A 24,361-nucleotide genomic window follows, 5' to 3' on the forward strand; every position below is an offset into this window, starting at 1 on the left:
ACTGGAGAAAAAAACAAAACAATGCAGTGCAAACAATCACTGTGATATCAGCTTGAATCTATCTGCCCAAGTTTGCAGAATAAACATTTGTTGGATTTATTTTTAACGTCAGAAACAGGATGCGCTTCTTTTTATATCAATGTAAATAATCTTCTTTTGTCCGGCCGTACCCTGCAGTGTGTGGATATGCCGCAGACTGTTTTCTTTTTATCACAACAACAATCACTTTGCTGTTGCAGGTCATACTAGCAGGCATTGTAAATAAGAACATCCTGCCCTCACCTTTCCGCCCACAACAGGAATCCACAGCTACCATTTTGGCTCTCGATCGGAAGTAGTGTTGTGTGCTAAAGGTGATACACGAGGCAAATTAAAATGCAATGTAAACCAATTTTCCGACCTATAGCAGGAGAACTGTGATGTGGCACATGAGAACATGGGAAACTTGGCCATTCCAATGCTGGTAATCCTTATGCTATCTGGAAGTTTGAGACTACACTGTCACAACTAAAGAATTCCGCAATTTCCTGCCCACTATCAGTACTTTAAGTCACTATCAGCCAAAGAAAGAGAAGCTACAGACAAGTTATTGCTCTCTCTCGTGATTTCTTTCAAAAAGGAAACATCATATTGAAGGCTGCACTGATTTATTTCTACCAATTTTTAGATTATGACTGGAATTTCACTTTGGGAAATTTGGGAAGCAAGAATTGAACATTTTCTTATTAGATGATAAACTATTAGCTCATGCATTGTAAGAGAGCAATAACTTGTAAAGTGTATAAAATTGCAACTCTAATTTTCTTAGTTTGTTTCCATATTTAAGCTTTTAAAAAGGGAGACATTCCCTTTGGGCTAACAGTGCAACAGATAAGTCTCCTGATGAACAATTGCTGGAAGTTCCAAGCTGAGAGGGGTGGATTTAAAATGATTTATTTTGGAAGCTGGTGCTCAAACAGACTGTGGGGGACTAACTGGTTGTACACACACCGCATGCAGTCTTCCTTTTGTTCGTCTTGGGTAAATGAACCGGAAGAAATGTCCTTTCTGAGGAGAGTAGTAGACAGCGTCTGACTGCATGCTCCGTCAAGTGACTGTACTCTGACATGAATGCAAGTAGTGCCAGCATTTCCAGACTTCAGACTGAGGGTGTGAAGGCAAAATTAGAAGTACGAGTTGATGAAAACTTACTTAGTTACACTTTTCTAGTACTGTACCGGACCCCCTCCCCCCTCCTCCTCCTGCATTCAGTTTTAATTCTTTATGGCATAGATTCAGCAAGATGCTGGAAATATTCCTCAGAGATCCTGGTCCATATTGACATGATAGCAGATTTGTAAGTTGCACATCCCTGACGGAAATCTCCCAATCCACCACATTTCAAAGATGCTCTATTGGATTACGATCTGGTGACTGTGAAGGCCATCTGAGTGAACTAATTATGTTCAAGACCCCAGTTTGTGATAATAGGAACATTGTAAAATTGTGTGTTGTCAGCTGGAAGTAGCCATCACAGGATGGGTAGTAATAAAGAGATGGCCCACACCAGTATACCACCACTATCATCGTGAGCTTTTGATACAAGCCAGGATGGATCTATGCGTTCATGTTTATATGAAATTCTGGCCCTACCATCTGAATCGCTCAGCTGAAATCAGGACTCATCAGACCAGGCAACTTTTTCCAGTCTTCTCTCTAATTTTGGTGAGCCTCTGTGAATAGTATCCTCAAGCTCCTGTTCTTAGCAGACACAAGTAGTTGTTACATCTTCTTCAAGGCTGGATATGTTGTGAATTCAGAGATGCTTGTCTGTATACCTTGATTCTAACGAGTAGTTACTTGATTTAATATTGATAGTTACCTGATTCTCATTTACACAGGTTACGTAAATGCTTTAAGTTACTGCCATATAAATGGCCCATTAGATATTTGTGTAATCCGAAGCAGAACCTAATGAAGTGGCCAGATAGTATGTTCTACTATGTTAGCAAAACTAATACTTGCATAAATTCAGTTCTATAAATTTTTAATTTTTAAGTCCTGGACAGAAGTTTGCAGAAGTCAGAGCATTTTTGGAAACTGTGCTACTGTATTAGGATCAGTGCATTTGTGTCTCACCTATGTCATTTAGCTCCATCTAGTGTTGATTGGGAAAAAAGGACATGACTGGGAAAGGCTACATCTATAGCAATATTATTTTTCTCTTAATGGGAAGCAAAAATGGTTTAATAAATATATTGGTAGAACTTATGGATTAAGTGGGTTTTGTTGACTTCACACACCAAATGAACACTATTTTATTTATTCTGAACATTTGCCCTTCCAAGTATTCCATGCTACTGGTTTAAAAGGTGGATACCTGCTTTCCTCAGCCCCTGAGTTGTCAAAAGGAGATTTACTCAAGAATCAAAGCAACATAGTTGAAGCTTTGGTAGAGGTTTTCTGGGTAATATGTCAGATATTGTGTCAGAAGAAATTTAGTCCAGAAATTTAGTCAGGCAAAAAGAAATCAGTGCTCAACGGGAATCACTGTGAAGGCTGTTCCCAGTGAAGACAGACTTGTAAGAAAGCAATAATTCAAAGCTCAAAAATCAAACTGTCGAGATATTCTCCAGACCCATGTCTAAGGTGGTGTTGAGTCAAATGACCTCATATTGCTGCTGAGTCACCCAGGCTACAGATCACTAATGGAAAAACACAGAGATGGAGAAATAGTTGCTGAATGTCTGGTCAACTCAATGTGAGGGTGAAGTTTTACATATAACAAGGACAAATCAAACCAAGTTTAAGATCACGTCCTTGGGTGGAGTTGCTCAATGGGTGCCTTTGTTCTAGATGTCTTTTGCATTATTTTACCAAGATATCTAGAATAAATCCTGACATATCTTTAGAAACTTGGGTATCAAATGTTTACGGCATGAATTTCTAGTGATTGATCCATGCTATCTGGAATTAGTTGGGCAAGTTAGTTAGATAACTGTAAAAACTAAGCATCACCTTTTAACAGAAAGTATTATTATTCCTCTGTTTTCTGCTCCCTTAAGAAGTCACCACATCTGATAATCTCCCCCAATCTCAACTTATCCCTACCATGCTCTTATGTCACCCTCTGCATATCCTTCTTCAGTGCATGCATGAATCTTCCTTGTGGTCCTCTTGTTTCATACTTAACAACCTTTTCACACCTAAACAATCTTGCATTAAACACATAGCCCCGTGAAAAAGAAAGCAACCCCCTCCAGCAGCTAAATATGTTCACCTGGCCTCCAAACTCCCCAGCTAATAATCAAGCATCCCTGGGATATGCTGTAATAACCCTGATCCACACAGACCCCACCCTGCAACACGCAGGATCCAATTTCCCATTGCTAGACACTACAGGACGCCCCCACAGTTCCCTTGTTCACACTCCAATGGGTCAGAAGTGTTCAGGCAGCATAAGAGCGGTCCTATACAATATTTTGCAGATGGTTTTACAGCCATGTTGTGATTTCTTGGCATTCCTGTAGTAACTTCTTGAGCTAAATACAATATACTCCCCTAACGGAGACATATGGAAACTTAGCTTGGCTTTCATCTTTTCTTTGATTTGAATTGCGTGCATACATATAAAAATGGGAATATTTCAGCTTTTAGAGAGAAAACATTCACTTCAATGAAGAGACTAAAATATCTAAGTGAGATGTCAGTGTTTCATAATGTCATAGTGCTTTTGCCTACCTTGGTACCTTTGAGTATCAAAAAGGTATGAATAAGGGTGGAAGTTTGATTTGGGAAAGTGATGAATCTGTCAGAGGGCACTTTGTTCTTTACACCTGTAAATGGCAGTAAAAATGGAAGACTTTTTAATACTATTATTAATGTTTTGTGTGATTTGAAAAAAAGAAAAAGAATCATAATTCAAGTTGAAAATTGAAAAAGCCTTACCTGATCTCCTCTTTCTGCTTAGCTCTGATGCCCCCTCTTTTCCTGATACCTGTTGCCAGAAAGAAACCAGAAAGTTTTATGTACTGTGACTTACAACTAGATTTTTGGTTTTACACATAAGATAAATTGTTTTGTAACCATAATATCAGAAGGAGTTGGCGAGATAATATTACAGTCGCATGTCCATCTATGATACCTATGATATTCTGACTATGATACCTGTATTAACAACCACAAGGAGAGACACCTGTACACTGAAAAACAGAACAGGTCTCTGTTCATGCATTTAGAATTACTAATAAAAAAGATGGATGTGCTTTTAACATTACAACTTACAGTCCAAATACCAATTGACTATTTTTTTATTTGTTGCCTGGAAAGCTCTCTTTTTCTGTGTTATCCTGATGTCTATATCTACAACAAATAATAAACCCTTAATTTAAATGTAAACAAGTGCACTAAGCCAGTCTTATAAGGCTTCTTAGATTTACCAAGAAATAAAGGCTTATACTTTTTTTTTCCTTTTTTCCTTCCTTTATAACCTGTAAGTATAATATCAACCATAGACTTTATTTAAGAGCTACTGATGCCAACATGCGATCAATACCAGTTAGTGTTGGCAAAGTTAAAACTTAGAGCACGCCCTGTCAAAACATTTAGTTTTCGACAGAACTCCATTATCTGTAAGCAAACACGTGTCTTACTTTGTTTTGTACACTACTAGCAATTAAACTTTGTGGTGAGTTGAGCTGACCTTAAAATGACTGAAAAATCTAATTTAATATGACTTTACTACCTTATTTTATATTCCCAGAAAGCTAAAGCCCAGCATAGCCTGGATCATCTTGTGCTCCAGTAGATGACCCTTCTCTCAAAAGTCCTTGCTGATTCTTATTTCTGTTTTAATTATTTTTAAATCAAAAAACTACATAAACATAAGCCATATACATAAAACACTACACAACACATACATAGACCAAGGTAGATAAGGGAAATGAGGGGGAAAAAAGACAAATCATTTTCAACAGTTACATTTCTTTGACCTTCATATCAACATAGTGTTGCATCTGCAAATATATAGAAATCTTGCTTTTATAATAAATATTTCTCTTTAAACATTTCAAAACTGTGCAGTTTTCCTTCTTTCATTATATTGTATAGAAATCCGAATGCACACAATAAAATCACAACTCAAGGATTTTATAATATAAATGTCTCGCTGTAGTTTATGTTCTTTTATAACAGTTTTATATACCTTAAGAGTCAATTTCACCTAATATTTATATAACCTTGTAAATTGTTATGTGATACAATTGGCTGTATGGGAATGGAAGGTATTTTCTTTTTAGTGTTTTTCCATGTGTATTTTATGATGGGCTACATAAGTACAATAGCACTCATCTGTGCTGCAAAACAATAATCTCTAAAAGAAGGTAGTCCCAATCTCCCCATTGCAAAGTTTTGAGATGAACTGTAGGTCTTGTAGGACCTTGCCCCTTCTAATTCTTTAGCAAATAACTTTCTATAGAAGATGGGGATAAAACAGTAACCAACAGAAACTGTCTTTATCCCTTTGTTTAATAGTATTTGATTTTTGTCACACCTGCAATTATTATCAAGCTAGTATTAGGAATAGTTAAAGGTAGGCAGAATAATTCCCTCTATTGGAGTAGTAGCTCTTTTCGGTTGTTTTGATAACGTCGCTCTCTTTTTCGCGGGCTTTTGTGATAGCTGTCAATCAAATGCCAACATTTCAGTGAGGAGCTAGCTGCTAGCACCTAGCCTGAACAGATATTTTTATTCCACGAAAAGTTAGACATGGAGGAACTTACCTCAACTGTGAAAAGTGAGTAACTGACTCGTTCTCTTGACCCACCTATTTATTTATTAAAGTGCTTTTACGAAACCATATTGGGTACCAACTGGAGCTGGAGCTTAGTTGTTAATTTAGCTTCCAACCTAGCTAATTCACAAATTGTTAAGTTGCGTCTATTATCTGGACGCCCAATAGCTAATAACAGTTTTGTGCCTCTGGTATATTAGCTAAATGTTACTCAGGGCATGGAAGTAATAGTTATTTTTCTAAAAGATAAAGGGAACTAAACAGGCAAGTTGTATTATTAAAACTTACTGCTGTTGGGACTATAACAAGAAAACGTTAGCCAGCAGGCTGCCATCTACATTTGTAAGTACAAATCTACACCTGGGTAACAATTTGAAACTTTTAAAGCAGTTTTTAATGGAGAGTACATTCTCTTTATTCAATGGGTAAAAACGGGCACTTGAAGACCTTATGTGTATTTCAAACAGGGTCTTAGAATTTTTAAAGAAACTGCTTTGTTATAGACTTTTTATACATTTTGTGCAGCCTGATAATACAGATGATTAAAGGCATAAAACTGGGGTTCATGTTATCCACTAAACTGCTCATGTTATCTTGGTCACCAGCCACAGTGAATTATTGTTATATTTTACATTATTATAACAAGCTCGCCCCCTAACTTGCTAATATGTAAATGAATACTTTTTTAAAATGGCAACTAATTAACCTAATTTGGGATGTATGACTCATACTTAATTTTAGATTATATTCTACCTTAAAAGATGAACAATTATTAATAAATGGCTTAATATTTCAGTGCTAATAGCCTAACATTAAGACACAAGAGAATATCTGAATTATTTTTGAAATGAGAAAGGACATTAATGTAGTCAAACTGGATTTTGAGACAGATTTTTAACTTAAACAAAAGAATAAGAAAGTGGGGTGCTCTCCATGTCACACACTTTATTGTCTTGCACAAACAGTATCTGGTTTTTATAGTGTAGAAAATTCGGATATTCTTATTGCATGAAAAATCAGATGTCACTTTCCACTTCAGAAGACAACATGTCCTCTGTTACCCTGTTTGTGTCCTGTCAACGTCTGTCTTTGTTGACTTTTTTTTAATACACAGGTCTCACTGAGCTCCTGCTGCAAAAGCAGCTAACAGATTATGATGAAGTGATAGAGAAGCTCTTCTCTGAAGTTCCTGGACTTGAGGCTATGCCCAAAATACCAGATCCGCAGGTAGACAAAAACATGCCAACTTGTTTAACTATACACCACAAGTCAGTAGTGATGTAAAGTTATAGTATAACTATAAAACACCCCCAAAAATAAAATAAAATGAAGAATTAACAAATACTTATGGAAGAATTTTTTTATACCGCTAATATTCTTGTTGCTGAATTAATCTAACCTACTACAAGTTATATGACTGTTGCAATGGTTCCATGAAGTTTAAAGACTTTAATTTAATGTAATATTGTTAATACTCATATACAAGAAGCTGGCATAATTTTTTGTTGTTGTCTTGTTTACAGCTGGAGGAGTGTGCCATCAAGCTGTGGAACTGGGGAGTTACTAAGAATTTGGGTGTCACAATAAGTACAATTCAAAAAGCCCAAGGTAAATTTGTATTTGTATTGTTCCACCCCTTATTTTTCGTATTTTGCTAGGAAAATAGGAAATATATACAGAAATGCATTTAAACATACAAATGTGCATGGAAATATATAAGACAAAAACATGGTCTGTATTATTCTAATAAGTTTCAAAGTTAATATTTGGTATGAGCACCTTTATTGTTCAACCCATCCTAAATTTTAAAGGTTTCTTGTAATTTCTTTAAGTAGTCTTCAGGAATAGTTCTCCAGGCTTGTTGAAGGAGATTTAAAGCTCTTCTTTGGAAGTTGGCTGCCTTTTTTCAGTTCTCTGTCAAGATGATCCCACTTTGATCCCATTCTGACTTTAATAATATTGAGGTCTGGACTCTGAGGAGGCCAGTCCAAGACTGATTGTGTTCCACTGTGCATTTTTCTATGCTTTATTACAGTGGTAGTATTTTGGGATCTTCTCTCCTCACATTCAAATAATCTCACTATGCTTACAGTGCGTCATGTTGCATGCAGTCTGTTGTACTGCTGTGAGCCTGAGAACCCAACAGAGGGCACCATTCGCAAGCAGATTCTGGTAAGCAGTACTGAAGGCAGCCTCTGTGAGTGCCCAATGTTTCAGGAGGACAAGGCATGTTTGTCAGTGTCTAATCTTTACAGATGGCCAGCAAAACAGGGAGAACCTGGCTGGACTGCAAAAATCCCCAGATGGCAGATAAATACTTAAGCCTTGCTGTCAAGGTGAAGAAGAAAATGACACTCATACGGATAGTCTCTTAATTCTGTGTAGGTTTTGAAGCAAACACAAATACCATGTTTTTAGAAATGACTCAGAATCTAATATCCCCAGAGCCTTGAAATCCTCTACAGCCAACTGATGTCCAGAGGCAATGGCACAGCTAGCATCAGTTCATCCAAGGAGGATGTGGAGAAGGATCTACTTCGAATTCTCTCATACCAAGCAGAATCGGTGAGCTGTAGCGCATGTGATGTTCGACACCTTCGATGTGAATATTTGTTCTTGTGATATTTGGCAGCTTAGGAAGTGCCATTCTGACAGACTTGCAGTGTGAAGTGTGAGACAGCTAAAATGTGAACTGAGAAACAATGAGAGGGGTAAATTTCTGACAGCTAATAGGGAGTATTATATTGTTTGCTGACATTTAATTATAAGTTCAGATCTGTTCTCCTTTACAGGCCATAACTCAAGGCAATAACAAAGAGGCTGTGGCCTACATTCAGCGTTGTAAAGACATGTTGCTGCGACTACCAAAGGATGTAAGAAAAAAGGCCATCTGTTGCTATTATAACAACACTATATATTGATTTTTCACTTTTACACTACATATTGTTATGGGATGTGTGGGAGATGTTAACTGTGATTATACTTTCTCAATACAGACTGCGTACCTCTCCCTAATGTGCTACAACTTTGGAATAGATGCTTACAGTGTGAGGAAGTATGAAGACACCGCTTTTTGGTTGAGGTAATATTCTAATGTTCAGTTTCCCAAGAAAAATGTTGATAAAGGTTGCAATCGAAGAGAAATGTTTCCGTTTCAGTCAAAGCTATGATATCGGGAAAATGAATATGAAATATGGCCCTGGATCTGAAGTTTTGGTAAGACAGTACAATATAAACTTTCATACAAACATGACTGTCATTTAGAATTACAATTGTAATAAAAGTGATGTTAATTTCCCTACAATAGGCCAAGGCTTTGCGGCTCCTCGCCACTGTTTATTTGGAGTGGGACTGTGAGAAATTTGCAGAGAAGGCGGTCAACGCTGTTAGCTTAGCAAACAAGGTGAAACATTAGAAATCATTTTTAGATTGTTATTTATATAAGCAGAGGAATCTTCAGCTCTTCAGCTAATTGTGTAATTTGACAGGAATGCGTCAGCACATATGGACTGTACTTAAAGATCAAAATACTCCTGAGATGTGAGTCATCAGACAGTGACTTCAGAGCAGGTTAGTTGATACCACAACCAGAACATATTGAGTTATTTAGACAGAATTTGATTGGTGCTGCATTGGGTTGTTAGTCTCCAAAGTGATAAAACTGTGGGTTAGGTGTTCTCTTAGAGCTGTTCTGACTACAGTAGCAATATATACTTATACTGAGAGCCTTGGAAAGAGTTAATATGCCTCTGTAGATGACTTCAGCAGAGTTACAAATGCACATTAAAAAGCATTTTTAAAAATTCATTTTCAGGACTTAATGAGATGCTGGAATCAGAAGTTTCTCTTGAGCTGTGCCTAAGCACAGTGAAACTATTAATCTCTGAAAAGAGGTAAAAATCTTTGTTTGTATGGTAATAATTCACATTAGTTTTTTGTAGAAATATATAATACAGAAAGAAGCATCTTTTTTTAAGTCTCAGGCATGTTTTATCGATCTGAATATGTCTGTTATTTTTCTAGAGAAGCGCTGGCTTTTGAGTATTTGAAAAGTGTGTGTCAGCACTTTGAGACATCCCCTGACCTGGGAGCTGCTCTTGTCTTGCACATTGAGCTGCTGCTGCAGAGAGGCAAAGAGCTGCTGGGCAAACAGAAGATTGAGGATGTTATTACTGGTACTTTATTTTTGCTATCAGTACTATAATAAATCTAAATTAAGATAGAAAAAAATTAAATTGCATGACAAATACTATATATTTATCACTGCGTATAGTATTAAAAAGAATGAATAGTACTTTAAATGTGCTACTGTATTAGTATGATAATTTTTTTACACCCACATAGGCCACTGTACAGGCAAACAGCTGACCCCACAGGCTCTTACAAGTCTCCATGTCTTGCTGTGGGATAAAGCATCCAAGTACTTTGAGGTACACATCTATTCACAATGCATTTTAGAGTCCATACAGACGTGCATACTTATAAGCATGTTCACAATCTGCAGTGTTGCTTCACAACAAAAAGGCAGGTGGCCCCAAAAAGGTCCACCTAACCCTTGTTAGGTAATGTTTGATGTGTCCTTATAAAACAGCATGTGTATGTTAGAAGTTTTCCTATAGTGTTAGTTCTTGTTTTCTGACTTTCCACGTAAGTAAGTCGTTTATTTAGCATAGGTTCAGTGTAGAGCTTTACTTTTCACATGGACAAAAGTTTAACTTTGTGTTTCCAGGCTGGAAGCTATTCTGAGGCTCTTCAGTGGTATAACTACTCCTTAAGTCTCTTCAAGGGAGGTCAAATGGAGCCCAACTTAGCCAAACTGCAAAGAAACAGAGCTTCCTGCTTCCTAAAACTTAAGCAACTGGAAAAGGTAAGAGAACTTGAGGCTGCTGTAGTTGTTAATTTTAAGAACACCAGTATTTATATGTCACTAGTGACAACTGAAGGTGTCCCTGGCATATTTTTTTTACAGTTACTGCATGCAAATATGTTTTCATCTGTATCAAAAATCTTAATTTTTGTAAGGCCAAAGAAGCAATTAAGGAAGCACAGAGATGTGATCCAGACAACATTTTTACTCAGTTTAGCGTATACAAGGTGGCTGTGCAGGAGAATGAGGCAGAGAAAGGTACCTAAAAAAGATTACTTACTGGGACTGGGGTTCTTTATAAATCATACTAGTGCTGCCATAATAACAGCAATATTTTCACCATATTATTTTTGATGATGTGGCTGATTTATTTATTTTGTTGCTAGCCTCAGGTGCATTGCATGCAATGGGACGTCTGTCCAAGAATCCTGTAGCCTGTGAGGACAGACTGCTGGTATCGGAGGATGCTGCTTCCAATCTCCTGAGTCTGGCTGCTCAGATTGCTTTGGAGGTAGAATTTATCACAGGACTCATTGCTCGTTTCTGTACACCAGTCCTTCAGTTTAGGTCTAATTGAGTTATTATTACATTTCCCGGTCTTATGATGATATAGCGCCTCATCAGTGCTATTTGCAGCTTGGACAGAAACTGGCAGTTTTTGTGAGTGGGAAGTTGATGAGGGATTATGTCCTTGTCACTGAACTCATACTGGTTCCTGTGCAGAAGGGGCTGAGAAGAATAGCATCACTGAGAAGATGATCGAGCATGTTAAACCTTTCCAGGAAAATGTCCAAGCCAGCTGGGATCAAAGATAAAGCTTAAATATTTTTCAACTCTTGTTTGTGTCGACTTATACTGCAGTCCTTCCTCAATAGTTACATACTTTATACTATTATACAAATAGATGTGCTACAGTAACTTTCCCCAGCTATTATAATCAATAGTTTCAGTTATTAAATCAGCTTGAAATTTCTTTAGTGTACTATGTGATTCTGATGCGTATCAATAAGTATTGGTGGTGGGTGGCATTAATGGTGATGAGAAAGTTTCTAACTCTGTGACAGAATGGACAACAGGAAACCGCCATGAAAGCACTGGAGATTTTGTGTGAACACTCCAAAGATCAAGCACAGGTTCTGGTTGCTCTGAGGTGTGTGAAAACTTAAGTATAACCTAAAAAAAAAAAAGAAGCAACATTTTAACCTCACCTTTTATTAAAATAGTATCTAACATGAATGATATGATGTGACAGTATGTAGCCAAAAACAGATTGAGTACAGAGCCTTACACATAAGGCTGTTATTAAATAAACATACAGTTACATACACTCATCATGAGCACAAATAACATTTTAATTTTGTACTTTAATAATTTGAAACCCCAAGTTAATATTCATGGTAACTTAAAAAAATAAAAATAAAGCTTGCACTTGTGAATAATTGCATTTTTTTTAATTATGTGCTTGCTTTCTTATTGTCTTGATTTGGATGCAGTCTTAGATACGTATAAATTTGATGCTAACACCTAACTTTGCTAATGGATATCACGTTTGGTTTTTGAGATCTGAAAATAATGACTCATGTTTAAATCTCGAATTGGGTCATGATGGTACTGCGTCACACATTTAGTAGAGGTGGCTCAGAGATTGTATTTAGTCTCTTAGTTTTCCACACACCTCTATGATCCACTGACCTATATTCCCTCACATTTTCACTGAAAGTATGTCTCTGTATAATACAGTTAGTAGGTGAAAGAAAGGAGGTCAACACCAATTTCTTCATTCATCTTTTTAGGTGTTTGGTTCGGCTTGTTCTCTCCACAATAGAAAAATTGAGTGATGAAATAAGGTGAGGCGAGAAAGAGGAAAAATACCAAATGTTTTCATATTTCAAATTGATGCTGATTTAACTGAAAAAACAAAAACAGATCTACATTTCCTACATTCATTCCACGCAGTGATGTAAGTCTGGATGTCTTGCTGCCGCATCTAAAAAAGGGTAAGTGCAAATCCATGAGGGTTTAATTGCATTGTGAGTGGAAGTGTCTCAACTACAGTGTCATGTGTTGTGCGTCATAACCCTCGGATGTTTTCTTTGCCGTCACTTCAGCTCTGCAGACAATTTCACACCCCTCTCACATGACTGTCGATCAACGCACAGAGGAAGCTAACTGGTTCAGAAAGATTGGTGCTAAGATTCTTTCTCTTCTTTTCACTTCAATCTAATGTGGTATGCTATCACTTAAAATCTTGCAGCACCTTCATTTTGTCTGTGTGCTCATGTGTGTCCTTGTTACAGCTTGGAACTTGGCTTTGCAGTGCGAGAGCAGCCCTGACAAAATGAGAGATTTCTTTGTGCTCTCTTACCAGGCAAGTGTCCTTATTAGCTTTGTCAGGTGAATTAATCAATGTCTGCTCTTTGTGGGTGTAGATCAAGAACACCTGAACAGGAATAAACATTGCTTTATAAACAGAAACGTATCAGTTTACACTCACAATAATATGTGTTCCTTAACCTTAGCTTTAATGGAATACATACCATTACATCTGGATCTATTAAGTTTGATTTCTGCCAGCGATTTTCTCATGTCTGATTTACATACATGCCCTGATGCCTAAAAGTACCCATATACAATTATTTTGATCTTATTTATAAGAAATTCAACTTACTTTTGGTTAAACATAGTCAGAATTTAAATACAGTATTTTAGAAATACTTTCCTACATTATATGTACAAAACTATGGACCCACCTACACATTACACTTACATGAGCTTTATGACAACTGGTCCCCTCTTTGCACCTATAGCAACTTCCACTCTTCTGGGAATGTTTTTGCAAATGTTGGAGTGTGTCTGTTGGAGTTTCTGCCCATTTAACTACGACTGATGCTGGACATCACAGTCTCCATTTTACTTCAGTCCTAAAGGTGTTTGATGATGGCAGCTAAGACCTACCACACCAAAAATTATCCAGCCACATGTTAATGGACCTGGCTTTGTTCTTTTGGGAATAGTGATGTTGGAAGAGAAAAGGGTCTTTTCCAACCTCTTCCCATAGATTTGGAAGTGCAGAATTGTCAAAAATGTCTTTGTAAGCAGAAGCATTAAGATTTCCCTTCACTGCTGCTAGGAGGTCCAGGTCAACCTCAAAAAATAATCCCATAGCTTTATTGAATTCAGTGAATAAGAGGTGTAGCCTAATACCTTTGTCCATGTAGCGTATCATGTGTTAGTTCCTTTGTCATACGTGCTTAAATGTCTATTCTGACAGTGGCTGTGCTGTGTTCTTATTCAAACTGGAAAAACTGAGTCCATATACTTTGCTGCCTACAAACGAAACGAACTACAAAAATATAAGCCCACAGATTATGACGTTACTGGAAGATTTTTAAAAGTTCTATTTGTCTATCTGTACTTTGTGCCTACCTGTCAGTCTCAAACTCTTGAAAAAGAGAACTTGATCTCAATGACAGCTTTTTTAAATAAAAGAATAACTAAATATTAAGGCTACATGTGTGTTTCTACATGAACCTATAGTTCTCCCAGCTGTGCCCACCTGATCGCACTCTCCTCATGGGCCAGAGGACATGTCTGCTAATGGCTGCTGCTGCTTCTTTGGAGCTCGGCAGGAAGTCTTCTCACCCTACCCAGGTGTGCCACCCACTGCCCATCTCCTACATTTAGCACACTCTCACTCCACATGGATGGAAATTTACCAAGACCAGTGGAGAGGAGAGGTGACTAACAACATCATTGGTGCTAGCGTAGGTGTTTAATTTGAATCCCCCTACTGAACACTAGGTGGCGATAATTAATCCAGAAAGCTTTGCATGTTTGTCTGGTTCCAGGAGTTCACTCAGACTCTGGAGCACATTCAGATCTGTTCAGAGGTGTGGAAAACCCTGAAAGCATCAGGTGCATTTAGCAGCTACACTATTCAAACTAAAAGCAATTTTTATTTGCAAAGTGTAAACTATTTAAAACACAGAAAAGGAGAGTTAAAGTTATATGTTATTAAAAAGCTGACATCATTTTTTAAGTCTACTTCATGAAGTGAAATTGAGCTATAAAAATGTATTCTCAATTTACAGGAAGCTTTCCAATGGACCCGACAGACTCTCTACTACTGCTGTATGAGTTTGAAGCTCGTGCTAAACTGAATGATCCCATAGTTGAGGCAATACTGGAGTCTGTGTTGGAGCTTGAAAATGTTGAACCCAAAATGTTAGAGACCATGGCAGGTTAAAAAGACCCTCTATTATTAATCATGTCTGTGCTGAAAGACCTAAAGAAACACATGAGTGTTTTCAGTATTCACTCTATGCTCTTATTGTCTTTCCTTTATGTAGCCTTGGCAATGGAGCCTCCAGCCTATTTCCCTCTGCTGTGCAAGAAGGCCTTGAGGGTTGCTCTTTTTCTGCACAAGAAACAACCACAGGCTGACCTGGCGCACTGCAGGCACACCCATCACTACCTTTAGCATTTCATTAATGAGCTTTTTTTGTTTTTAGATTTTGAATGAATAGGTTATTGACTGTTTTTCTGTGTCCTCATCTTAGCAAGTGTGTTCACAGCCTTATCAAGCTGTCCCTCCCAAGTGGCGTGTCAGAGGTGGAGGCCCATGTGCTCGAGGAGGTGTGGAACTACTACGAGGAGGCCCTGTCCATCATTGCAGCCGCAGTGAGTCAGCACCAATCACACACCGACATCCCTCGGCTCCCACCTCCTGTTCCCTCCAACAGGAATGCTCTTGCTATATAATTCACCCCCTCTTTTCCACTCCATGCTTGCCTGCTGTTCTAGAAGCCTCTTTTTATCAATGGGCTTTCAGCCGCACTCCAATTAGCAGATGCTTCCATTCACCACCCCTTCCTGCCAATTTGAATGTTAATGCGCTGTACAAGTTGTCACACTGCCGGTGAGCTACAGCTCTGAAAGAGACATGAAATTATTGAGACATTATGCAGCTTTAGAGGCAGCGCACATTTCCCCTTTCATATTGAGTTATTACTTGAAAGCTGTGGAATTCTTTGGATCAAAGTAAATGGACAAGATTAAAGTGTTGTGAAATATGAATGAACCGTTTCCACTGAGTTTGTTTCATGCTCTGTTTTTATGACTTACAAGCATAAGTAAATGTTAATATACAAATGGACAGGATTTGATGAAAGTTTACTTGGCATTTGCTGCCTCAACCCACTGAAAATGATTTGTACAAGACAGTAACCCAGGTGGCCTTTTGAACATCTTCCTGCTCTTCTCTGTAGCCGGACGACTTCCCAGAGATGGAGACCTTGTGGTTGCTGACTCAGGCTTGGAACACTGGGATTTTGCTGTACAGCTTGGCTCAATACCCCGAAGCGGAGAAGTGGTGTGGCCTGGCCATGAGCTTCGTCCGCCACCTGGGATCTCTACAGGAGAGCTATGAGACACAGGTAGAGGACTGGTGGAGAGAAGGAAAAGGATAAAACACTGGGTTGATAGTAGCTTAAATCATCCTGCTGCTTTGTTAAATACAGATTTTGGCAGAATTAAATCTACATGTCATTGTACAACTCCAGGGTTGCTCATCAAAATACACCAATTATAATTTTGAAGTTAGCTCAAGGAACTTCACCAAAGGTGATCCTTTAAGTATTGCAGCTTTGTCAAGAGAAAAGTATGGCAATAAAATACAGTCTCATAAGGTTAAACTGGGACACAGCAATGAAAGTAACTGCTCCATTGTACTGCTAGAGGTATAAAAAGCTTAGTTATACAGCTGTTATTTATGTACCCACAGATGTCTGGTCTCTACAGCAAAATCCTGGACAGATTGGACAAAGCAAAGAAAAATGTCAGCATGAAAGAATAGACAAACAGGTATAGGTCAGCTGTCGGGAGCCTGGTGCACGCCTGTTCTTCGGGGAAACCTACCTACGTTTATTCAGTTCAGTTTTCAACACCCTAACGTTCTCAATGTTATGAGAAACATTTACCAGAAATTCCAGTTTGGTATGTTATTTTAAATTATTGTAACTGTGGCGTATTCTGGTAGACTAGTACATTCATTTCTGGTCTGATTTTTACCTGAACATTTGTTCTAAGTTCCTATCCATTTATACTTTTCCGACAGAAACTAAAAAATAAATAAAATAAAAAATCTACCACTGCAGTAGTTGTTTTTAAAGCCAATCTGTATCCCAAAGTAGAATAAAAGGCACATTAAAATCATATCTGAGTCACATATTTTATTTTCAAACAAATAAACTCTTGTCAAGTCCCAAAATAAATCCCAAACAAAAGTTGCAGGACTGTGTTCCCTCATGACTAGGACAGGGAAGACCATGAGGCCAAGTGTCCTGATAGGCTGTACTACCTGCAGTGACAGGAAGGAAACTACTGTACAATCAAAGGGTTCATGTTTGCAAGCACTTACTGCACAGATGTGCTATAACATAAACATATCATCACCCAAAAGTACAAACAAGAACCCTGACCCCCCACCCAAAAAAATAAAAGTATATATGTCGTCATTTCTCTCATCAGAACAAAGACCCTCGTCAATTATACACACACAGAGGCATTCAGGTTCCATCTTATCACAACCTCAATGGAAAAGTGTAAAATGAAATCAAGTTCTTTGGGCTTTGACATGGCTGACTGAGGTATGAATACCACACACATTGTTAACAGTCAGCTGTATTTCAACTAAACGCCAGAGTGGACCAATTCTAAACCTCTAATAATGTACTGATCAATGCTCCTGCTTCCTGTGATATTGTGTAGGTTTCTGCCTGCATCACTTTATTTTACAATATATTGTTTTTTTTAAAATCTATACACCCAGACACGTTCCACAAGAAATCACATGTAGACAGGCCCTACTTGAGGGAACGGAATTCCCAACTGACTAGTTAGTGTTCCAATAGGCATTTGAAGAGAAATACCAACAATACAGCACATTTGTATGGAAATTATATCTCAAGAGTAGCTCAAACTTTACTTACCTGACATTTGTGGTCTATAAAACATGTTTGTCCCAGTTTGATTCACACATGCATGAAGCACAGGTGAGGGGGATCTGCTGGGGGCTTATTTACATCGTACAGCTACCACACCCTTTGAAACAGTCTGCAAGCAGTTTATAAATGGCTCTGTTCCCTTCGGTAATTCCCTGAACTCTGGTTTTGACACAGGTAATGACAGCTGGTTTAGCAGTGGTGCCTGGCAGGTGGGCACACCTGTTCAGAAAATGCCTGCAGGTACAGGTGCTCTGTGGGTGGGAGAGAGCAAGGGACCCAGGGGTCTAGGTTAACACTTCTTGTTTGGGTCTGGCTCTCTGAGGAGAAAAAAGAAGTATATCCCTTTGCACTCTTCCAAAAAAAAAAAAAAAGCTGAGGAAGAAAGCAAAAGCGTTCACAGGGTCAAGGGCCACAGCACTCCTCCTCCAGACGTGCTCTCTCACATGCACACATTAACATATAGTGCCAAGATATGCATGGAAGGATGGTGCAGGTCATTTCAATCCTGGTGACGCCACAAAGCAAACTCAAAGGTTACCAAACTGATGGCCTTGAACAAGCTCCCAGCCTTGCAGAAAAAAGAAGACAGTACAGCCCGATTACACTGTCCGCTTGGAAACCGCTTTAACTAAGCGACAGTGCCTTTGAGTAGTTTGTTCACATTTGACAACTCGCCCAAACGTGGCTGTTCAGTCACGGGGAAATGGTATCTGTATGTTAAGATTCCTGAGCTGGCCAAGCTCACCCCCAGACGTGCCAAGAGCTCAACACAGTGCTTCAGCACCTGCTAACAATAGATTAAGAATTCATCGATTTATAGATGCACAAAGTGTAGGTTTTCTCAAACCCAACTTTAGTGTTTTTGGTTGGTGGACGGGGGAGGTGGGGGGGGGGAAAATTCGAAAACAGGTTATAGTTACTCTAATATTTAGGACATCCAATACAATTATTGTCTTGTTCTACCCGTTTTAAGGCCACCATCATGGCGGCAGATACGACAGTACCGTGTGACCAATCAGAAGAGAATCCTCTGGGAAGGCAGAGAGTGTAATAGGGTGATCTGCTGCTCAACATGAGTTGGGAGGCTCTGGTTATCCAAATTGCAATCCATTGGCCAAATTCTTCTTTAATTATAAAGGAAGAGGGTTGAAATACAGGGGAGGGAAAGTGCCATCAGAGGCAATTTTTTCTTCTTCTTCTTTTCTTAATCTATTGCACTCAAGTCAGGCCTCCTGACAGTTGGAGGTCACAAATAGGAAAGATTTTCCTCATCAATTGTGTTCAGCCTCCCTCACAGACAACAGGTAGTCACAAAACAGAATTTGTATTTGATGTAAGGCAGTTTGGTGTTTTGCAGAGAGCCCAGTTACACTTCTCTACCCCCGTCCTTTACACAGAGCAGCTAAAAACCACAAGCAAAAAAAAAAAAAAAAAAAAAAATCCCACAAGAAAAAATAAAAAAAACAAAACAAAAAAGGAACTAACAGCCCTCCAAATTGACAATTCTAGTGAAGTGTAAAATGTGTAGTTTTTAATATGTAGTAAAATCTCAGTAGGATTTCATCATTTATTTTGTGATTTCATAATATAAATGTAGAGATTCACAACGCACTTCTTCCTCTTGATCTGCCTCCCAAGATGTCTTTATCGGCTGCAGCACAGACAACTGGCAGATGACCAAACAGCAAGCTGGTTTGTGATAAATAGATCAGTTTGTAGGCTCCTCTACTAATTTCCTCAGTCATTATAAACAAGAGAGACGACTCCTTGAACAGTACCATCAGCAGGGCTCGATTTATCCAGTCTTTTTTAGAAAAAAAAGAAAAAACCCTTTATTGGTCTTCAACTTCTTGTCTTGCGTGTCTTTTATAATGTGATTTGATGAACATTTACAAAGTGTTCCAACTTGGTATGATTTGTCTCTGATCCCCTGAAACTTCTTTTTGAATCCCAACTCCTCTCCAGATTTCTGCAAAACCTTCTGATCTTCAGTCAGTCCCAGTTCACAAAAGGATGTATTCCTTTTCCCTTTTGTTTTCGGTTGTCAAATTCCTTTGGAATGGCATTTCCAGTCTTGAATGGATTTGTTGAGAAACTCATGCAGGGGTGTGCACAGTCACAGTAATGGTGATAAGACTTCTTTTTCATTTAGAGAGTAACATAATGATGACACTAAAACTTGATATGAAACATATCTGCAAAAAGGAGGTGAGGAGAGGGGCTATTTGGGCTTGGGTGGGGTCTCTGGGAGGCAGGAGGGGAGCTCTGTGCCGATGCAGAGAGGACGGCAGGAAGCTCAGAGTTTCTCTGAGGAGGGGATCCAGATGTAGGGCCCAGACTGCTCCTCGATGATTAGCTTGATTTTGTTGTAGATCTCCTCTAGTGAGTCACCCTGTACAATAGCTGAAGGCAAACACAAAGGGAGAGAGGTGTGTTATTTGGTTGCATCAGAACTAGAGTCCCCCCCCCACCCCCCAAAAAGTAACCTAATCAAGAAATTCTTCTGTTGATCAATCAATTCAGTTGTTTTATGAAGCCAAAAAGCCAAATCATAAACAAACACACACCATCAGGTCGTAAATAAAACTTAAAATCATGGATTGAGATTATTCACTGAGGTCAATTTCCTATAGACTTACATACAACCACAGAATTCACTGACTTTAGACTTCAATGACAATAAATAACCAGATCACTGAGAAAAAAAAAATCAAAACCTATATCCCAAATTGTAAGTACAAATATTTTTGGTTGGCAATGAGACTGACCTGTGAAATACTCCCCAAAGTCTTGCTCCAGTTTAACTGCCTTGTCAAAGACTTTATTGGCCTGCTCATACGTCTGCCTCTTATTCATCTCCCTGAAAGTGACAGTAGTTACGGTTAGTATGACGGACACAGACCAGCTGTGATCTTGATGACAGTATGTATAAAAGCTTCGACTTACATTAGGGCTTCAATGGATTTTGGTTTGATAAAGATGGCAATCGGATAAAGTTGTGCTTGCTGCAGTCGTTTTATGGCATTCCCAGAAACATCCAGAATGCAGTGTTTCCCCTGTAGGCAAGTAGAGAATACTTTAAAATACTCATAGTGGTGAAAATTTTATGCTTTCTGATTTAACAGGCCACCCAATCTGGTAACCCGAGCTCACAGAGAAATGCTCGATGCCTACCCTCTCAGCCACAGTTCTGACAGACAAGATGCTTGTCCCATAGAGGTTCTCGTTGAACTGGCCCGCTTCAATAAACTTATTATCCTGGATATCCTTCTCCATTTGCTCTCTCGAGCCCACAAAGTGGTAGTCCTGGCCGTCAATCTCGTTCTCTCGCCTAGGACGAGTTGTATCTGCAGAAGTGAATGGAACAAGTTTATTTTTGTTGCTGCCATTTTGTTTAGCGTACCGTGTAGAGGTGTCGAGTGTTGTCAACTCACGTGGTACACATGAGCCAAACTTGTGGGGGAACTCAGAGATGAGGTCATCGTTTATTCTGTCCTTCATTGGGCCCAAAATTATCACAGGTCTTGTGTAGTGGACTGAATCAGAAACAGAAGGCAAGTGAGGATAAATGTAAAAATCTACAGCAATGACAGATTGTGGAGAAGAGATTTCACTTACTTTCCTGTCGAATGACTGGCTCATAAGAAAGAATTGTGTCCTCCTGACCCTCTGTAACAACAAAAATTTTAAAAAATGAAATTTTACATCCTGTCTGAAGGAATTACATAAAACTGCCACAGCTGATAAAACTCCAAAATGAAATATTAGGTTGCAGATATCATTTCACACGTACATTTAAGGACATCTACCGTGTTATTCATCTATGTGGGCAGAGTAAAAGAAACCAGAGAGACCATGAGAAATTAAAGGTGACTCACTCGAACTACTTTCGCTGTCACTTGTGTTGGATGTCAGGCATTCTGCAAAAGCAAGAGAGTTTCAGATCATTTTACAAAATCATAACCACAGTGGCATTCAAGTCAATTCTCTTCCTATGGGTGAAATTTAGTTTCACCTGCCTCAAAGGACAAAAAGGGGAAAAAGAAAAGCACTCTGTTTCTCAGCAACTAGGCCACATAAGAAAAAGGGGAATAACGAAAGCAGAAGTTTGGTTTGGTGCAGCAGCCATGCTCTGGCAGTATTTGGGAAGTGGTTTTAGGTGCAAGCAATAGGAAATTAAGTGCTTCCTGTGACAACATCCCAAATGACCCACAATCCCCAGGCCAGTGTTTCCTATTGCTAGATCTGTGCCGGTGGCAGCTGATTTCATAGCATAGAAAAGGCTGAAAACATACGGCGCTACACTGTAGAGAGAAGGGAGGCAGGAGCTGGCTGACTTTGGGGAATAAAGCAACACCCTGCTCTGGTGATGTATTGTAGCTCTGTGTGACCTTGTATGACAAAACTCTACTAAACATGTAGAAAAATGTTGTGAGACATTCAAAATAAGTGTAATGTTCACCCAGCCTCTCTTGGGAATGCTTTTTATTTAAAATAAATATCCACACTGTGAATAGAGTAGATGTGTGAGTGTGTTGTTTTCTGTGAGCACACAGATAAGTTTGTGTGTGTCACTCTAAATTTCTTTTCTTTTTTTGCATTCCCAGCTGGGCCTGTGGAGACAAAGCATTTTTCTCTGAGCTCAGGGGACAGCTGCTTGACACAGTACAACCGCACACTTACTCAAACTCTTTGATCCATAAAAGTCATCGCTTAACCCTGGGAAGTCCTAGGTGTCCCGACAGGTGAGAGCAGAAACCAAGAGAAGAAAGCAGACAGGAAGAAGAAGAGGTTAGTGAGAGTTGGGGCAGGGAGAGTGAAAGAGAGAGAGGAGTGCTGTGTAGTGCTCGCCAGGCCCACTGACACACGGCGCTGTGGTTCTCATTTAGCCTGAGCTCCACTTTGTTCATAGTAAGCCACGGCCTTTCAATTACACAAGCCCAATCCCATTAAAATGGGATTTTGACCTGTTAAGTGTAAAAGCTTCGGTCCGGTTAATGAGATTCTTCCTGTTGTGGGTCAGTGACTGACTGGGAAATTGATCAGGCCTTATATACAAGGAGTAGCATCACAGCATTAGAAGGCGTGTGTGTTAATACAGCCGAGAACACACCCAGCTGGCAGCACACACACAGTTGGAACACTCCTCCGGAGCCCACAGACAGACACACCAGAGAGAAGCCCACATCTCCAGCTCAGTGGTGCTGGCTCGTGGCGTGTGGGGCATCTCTCTGGGACAGTGAGAAAAGGGATGAGAGTGATGCCGTCGCACAAACCATCCCTGGAGGTGAGCGGAAAGATGAAAGTTGAGAAACAGAATTGAAGCATGAAGGGGAAAGAGGATGAAAACAACACCCTTCCCCCGCCACTACCACCGCACACCCCAATCACACAGCTGGTACTCACGTTCAGACTCCACCAACTCCTGCACAATATTCTCCTTGCTCTTGTAAAACGGGAACTTGCGTGAGAGGTTGAAGCTTTTTTTGCGCTTTACTTTGACTGGCTGCTATTTGATGTGTGGGTGAGAGAGGGGAGGGGGGGAGGGGGGTTCAATGAGAGGGTGAAAACAAAAACAGAATGGGTTTCAATGAAGGTACTTCAACACCCATGCAAAATCAAACCAAAACAAATGAAATGTAAACAAACAATTCACATTAAATAATGAAAATGAAAGGCAGGTAATGGGTGGATATGAATGGCACATCAATGTGAAGGAAACAAGCATCCGTTTACCAAATTAAACATCTTCAATAAATTTAATCCTTGTACCACAGGAAATAATACAGACCAAAATTAAAGCTGATTTATGCTTCTGCAAATTACATCTGAGAGATTGTCAGATGACATTTTGCAAGTGCACATTTCTTAATATCGCTGAGTGCACGAGCTGTGGAGGTTGCGGAAATCTCTTCCTCTTCGCGGAGCCTCTGGGTAATCTATATAGTAATTCGAGAGCTTTTTGTGCTTGCTTCAGTGAGCAGGTGCTGGTCCCTTTCCCACACTCAGGGGGGAAGTAGGCCATCTCCCTGGGAGCCCAGCAGCAGCTCTGAAGACAGCCGCTCTGGCACCAGGGCAGGGAGCAGCTGGCCCTCTACACTTACCCTGTTAGACTCAATCATGCCTGTCCTGGCGTGGAACTTGACTGTTTTTAACCTGGCCCGCTCCTTCTTCTCCACTCTAGGGAAAGAAAGAGAAATATATCAAGTTCGGGCCGGGCATGAATAGGAGTAATCACATTAGCCTCGTCTGGCATCCGTACACCGCTGCAAATGAAGAGGAGTGATACCTTTTCTTGCTTGGAATGACCCCAATCTGCTCACTCTCTCCGTGAGGTGTGACAAGCCTCGCCTGCCACCACTCATCATCAGAAGCGTTTATGACATGAAGGATATCCCCATAAGAGAAGCTCAGGCCTTGGCTGGGCAGACAGCTGTCCCTCGTTCGATCGTAGTCAAACAAAGCTCTGCAAAAACAAAGCCTTCGGTTACTGTGCCGAGCATTCGAAGTTGGCACAAAATGACAATTCTGACTCTGCAGCATTACATAATTGCTCTTTGTTACTTTGTCTATTACTTCACATTGCTTGCACGTGGGCTGCGATTTGACAACATTTTAAATATTTGGTATTTAGAAACGCTTTAGCTGATATACAGTACTGTGCAAACGTTTTAGGCAGGTGAGGAAAAAATGCTGTAAACAAAGAATGGTTTCAGAAAT

General features: G+C 39.4%; 2 protein-coding genes across 13 annotated transcripts in view; one reads left to right on the forward strand and one right to left on the reverse strand.

Moving 5' to 3' along the window:
* Positions 1 to 5,414: 5,414 nt before the first annotated feature.
* Positions 5,415 to 22,357, forward strand: tex11 (testis expressed 11). Of its 4 annotated transcripts, none has more exons than XM_085135888.1 (29): positions 5,415 to 5,773; positions 6,885 to 6,997; positions 7,294 to 7,378; positions 7,863 to 7,942; positions 8,026 to 8,106; positions 8,216 to 8,335; positions 8,563 to 8,643; positions 8,767 to 8,852; positions 8,929 to 8,986; positions 9,078 to 9,173; positions 9,259 to 9,340; positions 9,585 to 9,663; positions 9,794 to 9,945; positions 10,115 to 10,200; positions 10,500 to 10,637; positions 10,793 to 10,895; positions 11,024 to 11,148; positions 11,702 to 11,787; positions 12,431 to 12,484; positions 12,564 to 12,634; positions 12,746 to 12,823; positions 12,935 to 13,005; positions 14,175 to 14,288; positions 14,486 to 14,552; positions 14,729 to 14,878; positions 14,987 to 15,095; positions 15,197 to 15,317; positions 15,905 to 16,072; positions 22,249 to 22,357. In XM_085135888.1, the coding sequence occupies exons 1-29, from the start codon at positions 5,746 to 5,748 to the stop codon at positions 22,279 to 22,281; spliced, it is 2,715 nt and encodes a 904-aa protein (XP_084992014.1). In that variant the 5' UTR covers positions 5,415 to 5,745; the 3' UTR covers positions 22,282 to 22,357. The 4 variants fall into 4 exon arrangements, with proteins under 4 accessions (XP_084992014.1, XP_084991999.1, XP_084992005.1 ...); XM_085135873.1 differs by lacking the exon at positions 22,249 to 22,357 and adding an exon at positions 16,420 to 20,122 and having other exon boundaries at positions 5,417 to 5,773; XM_085135879.1 differs by lacking the exon at positions 22,249 to 22,357 and adding an exon at positions 16,420 to 20,122 and having other exon boundaries at positions 5,418 to 5,773; positions 12,594 to 12,634.
* Positions 9,077 to 24,361, reverse strand: part of dlg3 (discs, large homolog 3 (Drosophila)) — a 95,520-nt gene continuing 80,235 nt past the window's right edge. For 4 of the 9 annotated variants that reach the window (XM_085135912.1, XM_085135922.1, XM_085135932.1 and 1 more), the window contains 9 exons: positions 23,931 to 24,107; positions 23,746 to 23,821; positions 23,048 to 23,150; positions 21,520 to 21,561; positions 21,260 to 21,310; positions 20,816 to 21,177; positions 20,588 to 20,697; positions 20,410 to 20,501; positions 9,077 to 20,044 (listed from right to left, as the gene is read on the reverse strand). In XM_085135912.1, coding sequence (XP_084992038.1) covers positions 19,938 to 20,044; positions 20,410 to 20,501; positions 20,588 to 20,697; positions 20,816 to 21,177; positions 21,260 to 21,310; positions 21,520 to 21,561; positions 23,048 to 23,150; positions 23,746 to 23,821; positions 23,931 to 24,107 — 1,120 coding nt within the window. In that variant the 3' untranslated portion in view covers positions 9,077 to 19,937. Of the gene's footprint in view, positions 20,045 to 20,409; positions 20,502 to 20,587; positions 20,698 to 20,815; positions 21,178 to 21,259; positions 21,311 to 21,519; positions 21,562 to 22,324; positions 22,371 to 23,047; positions 23,151 to 23,745; positions 23,822 to 23,930; positions 24,108 to 24,361 lie in introns of all 9 variants that reach the window. The other 5 variants (XM_085135978.1, XM_085135953.1, XM_085135970.1 and 2 more) reach the window with 3 other exon arrangements.

This window comes from Neolamprologus multifasciatus, chromosome 2, assembly GCF_963576455.1.
Source record: "Neolamprologus multifasciatus chromosome 2, fNeoMul1.2, whole genome shotgun sequence".
Classification (NCBI taxonomy): Eukaryota; Metazoa; Chordata; class Actinopteri; order Cichliformes; family Cichlidae; genus Neolamprologus; species Neolamprologus multifasciatus.

Coding starts and splice junctions, on each gene's coding strand:
- tex11 (XM_085135873.1), top strand. CDS start 5,746: ATGGAGGAACTTACCTCAACTGTGAAAA. Junction 11,788..12,430: donor CAGGTTCTGGTTGCTCTGAG/GTGTGTGAAAAC, acceptor TCATCTTTTTAG/GTGTTTGGTTCGGCTTGTTC. Junction 13,006..14,174: donor TCTTTGTGCTCTCTTACCAG/GCAAGTGTCCTT, acceptor ATGAACCTATAG/TTCTCCCAGCTGTGCCCACC.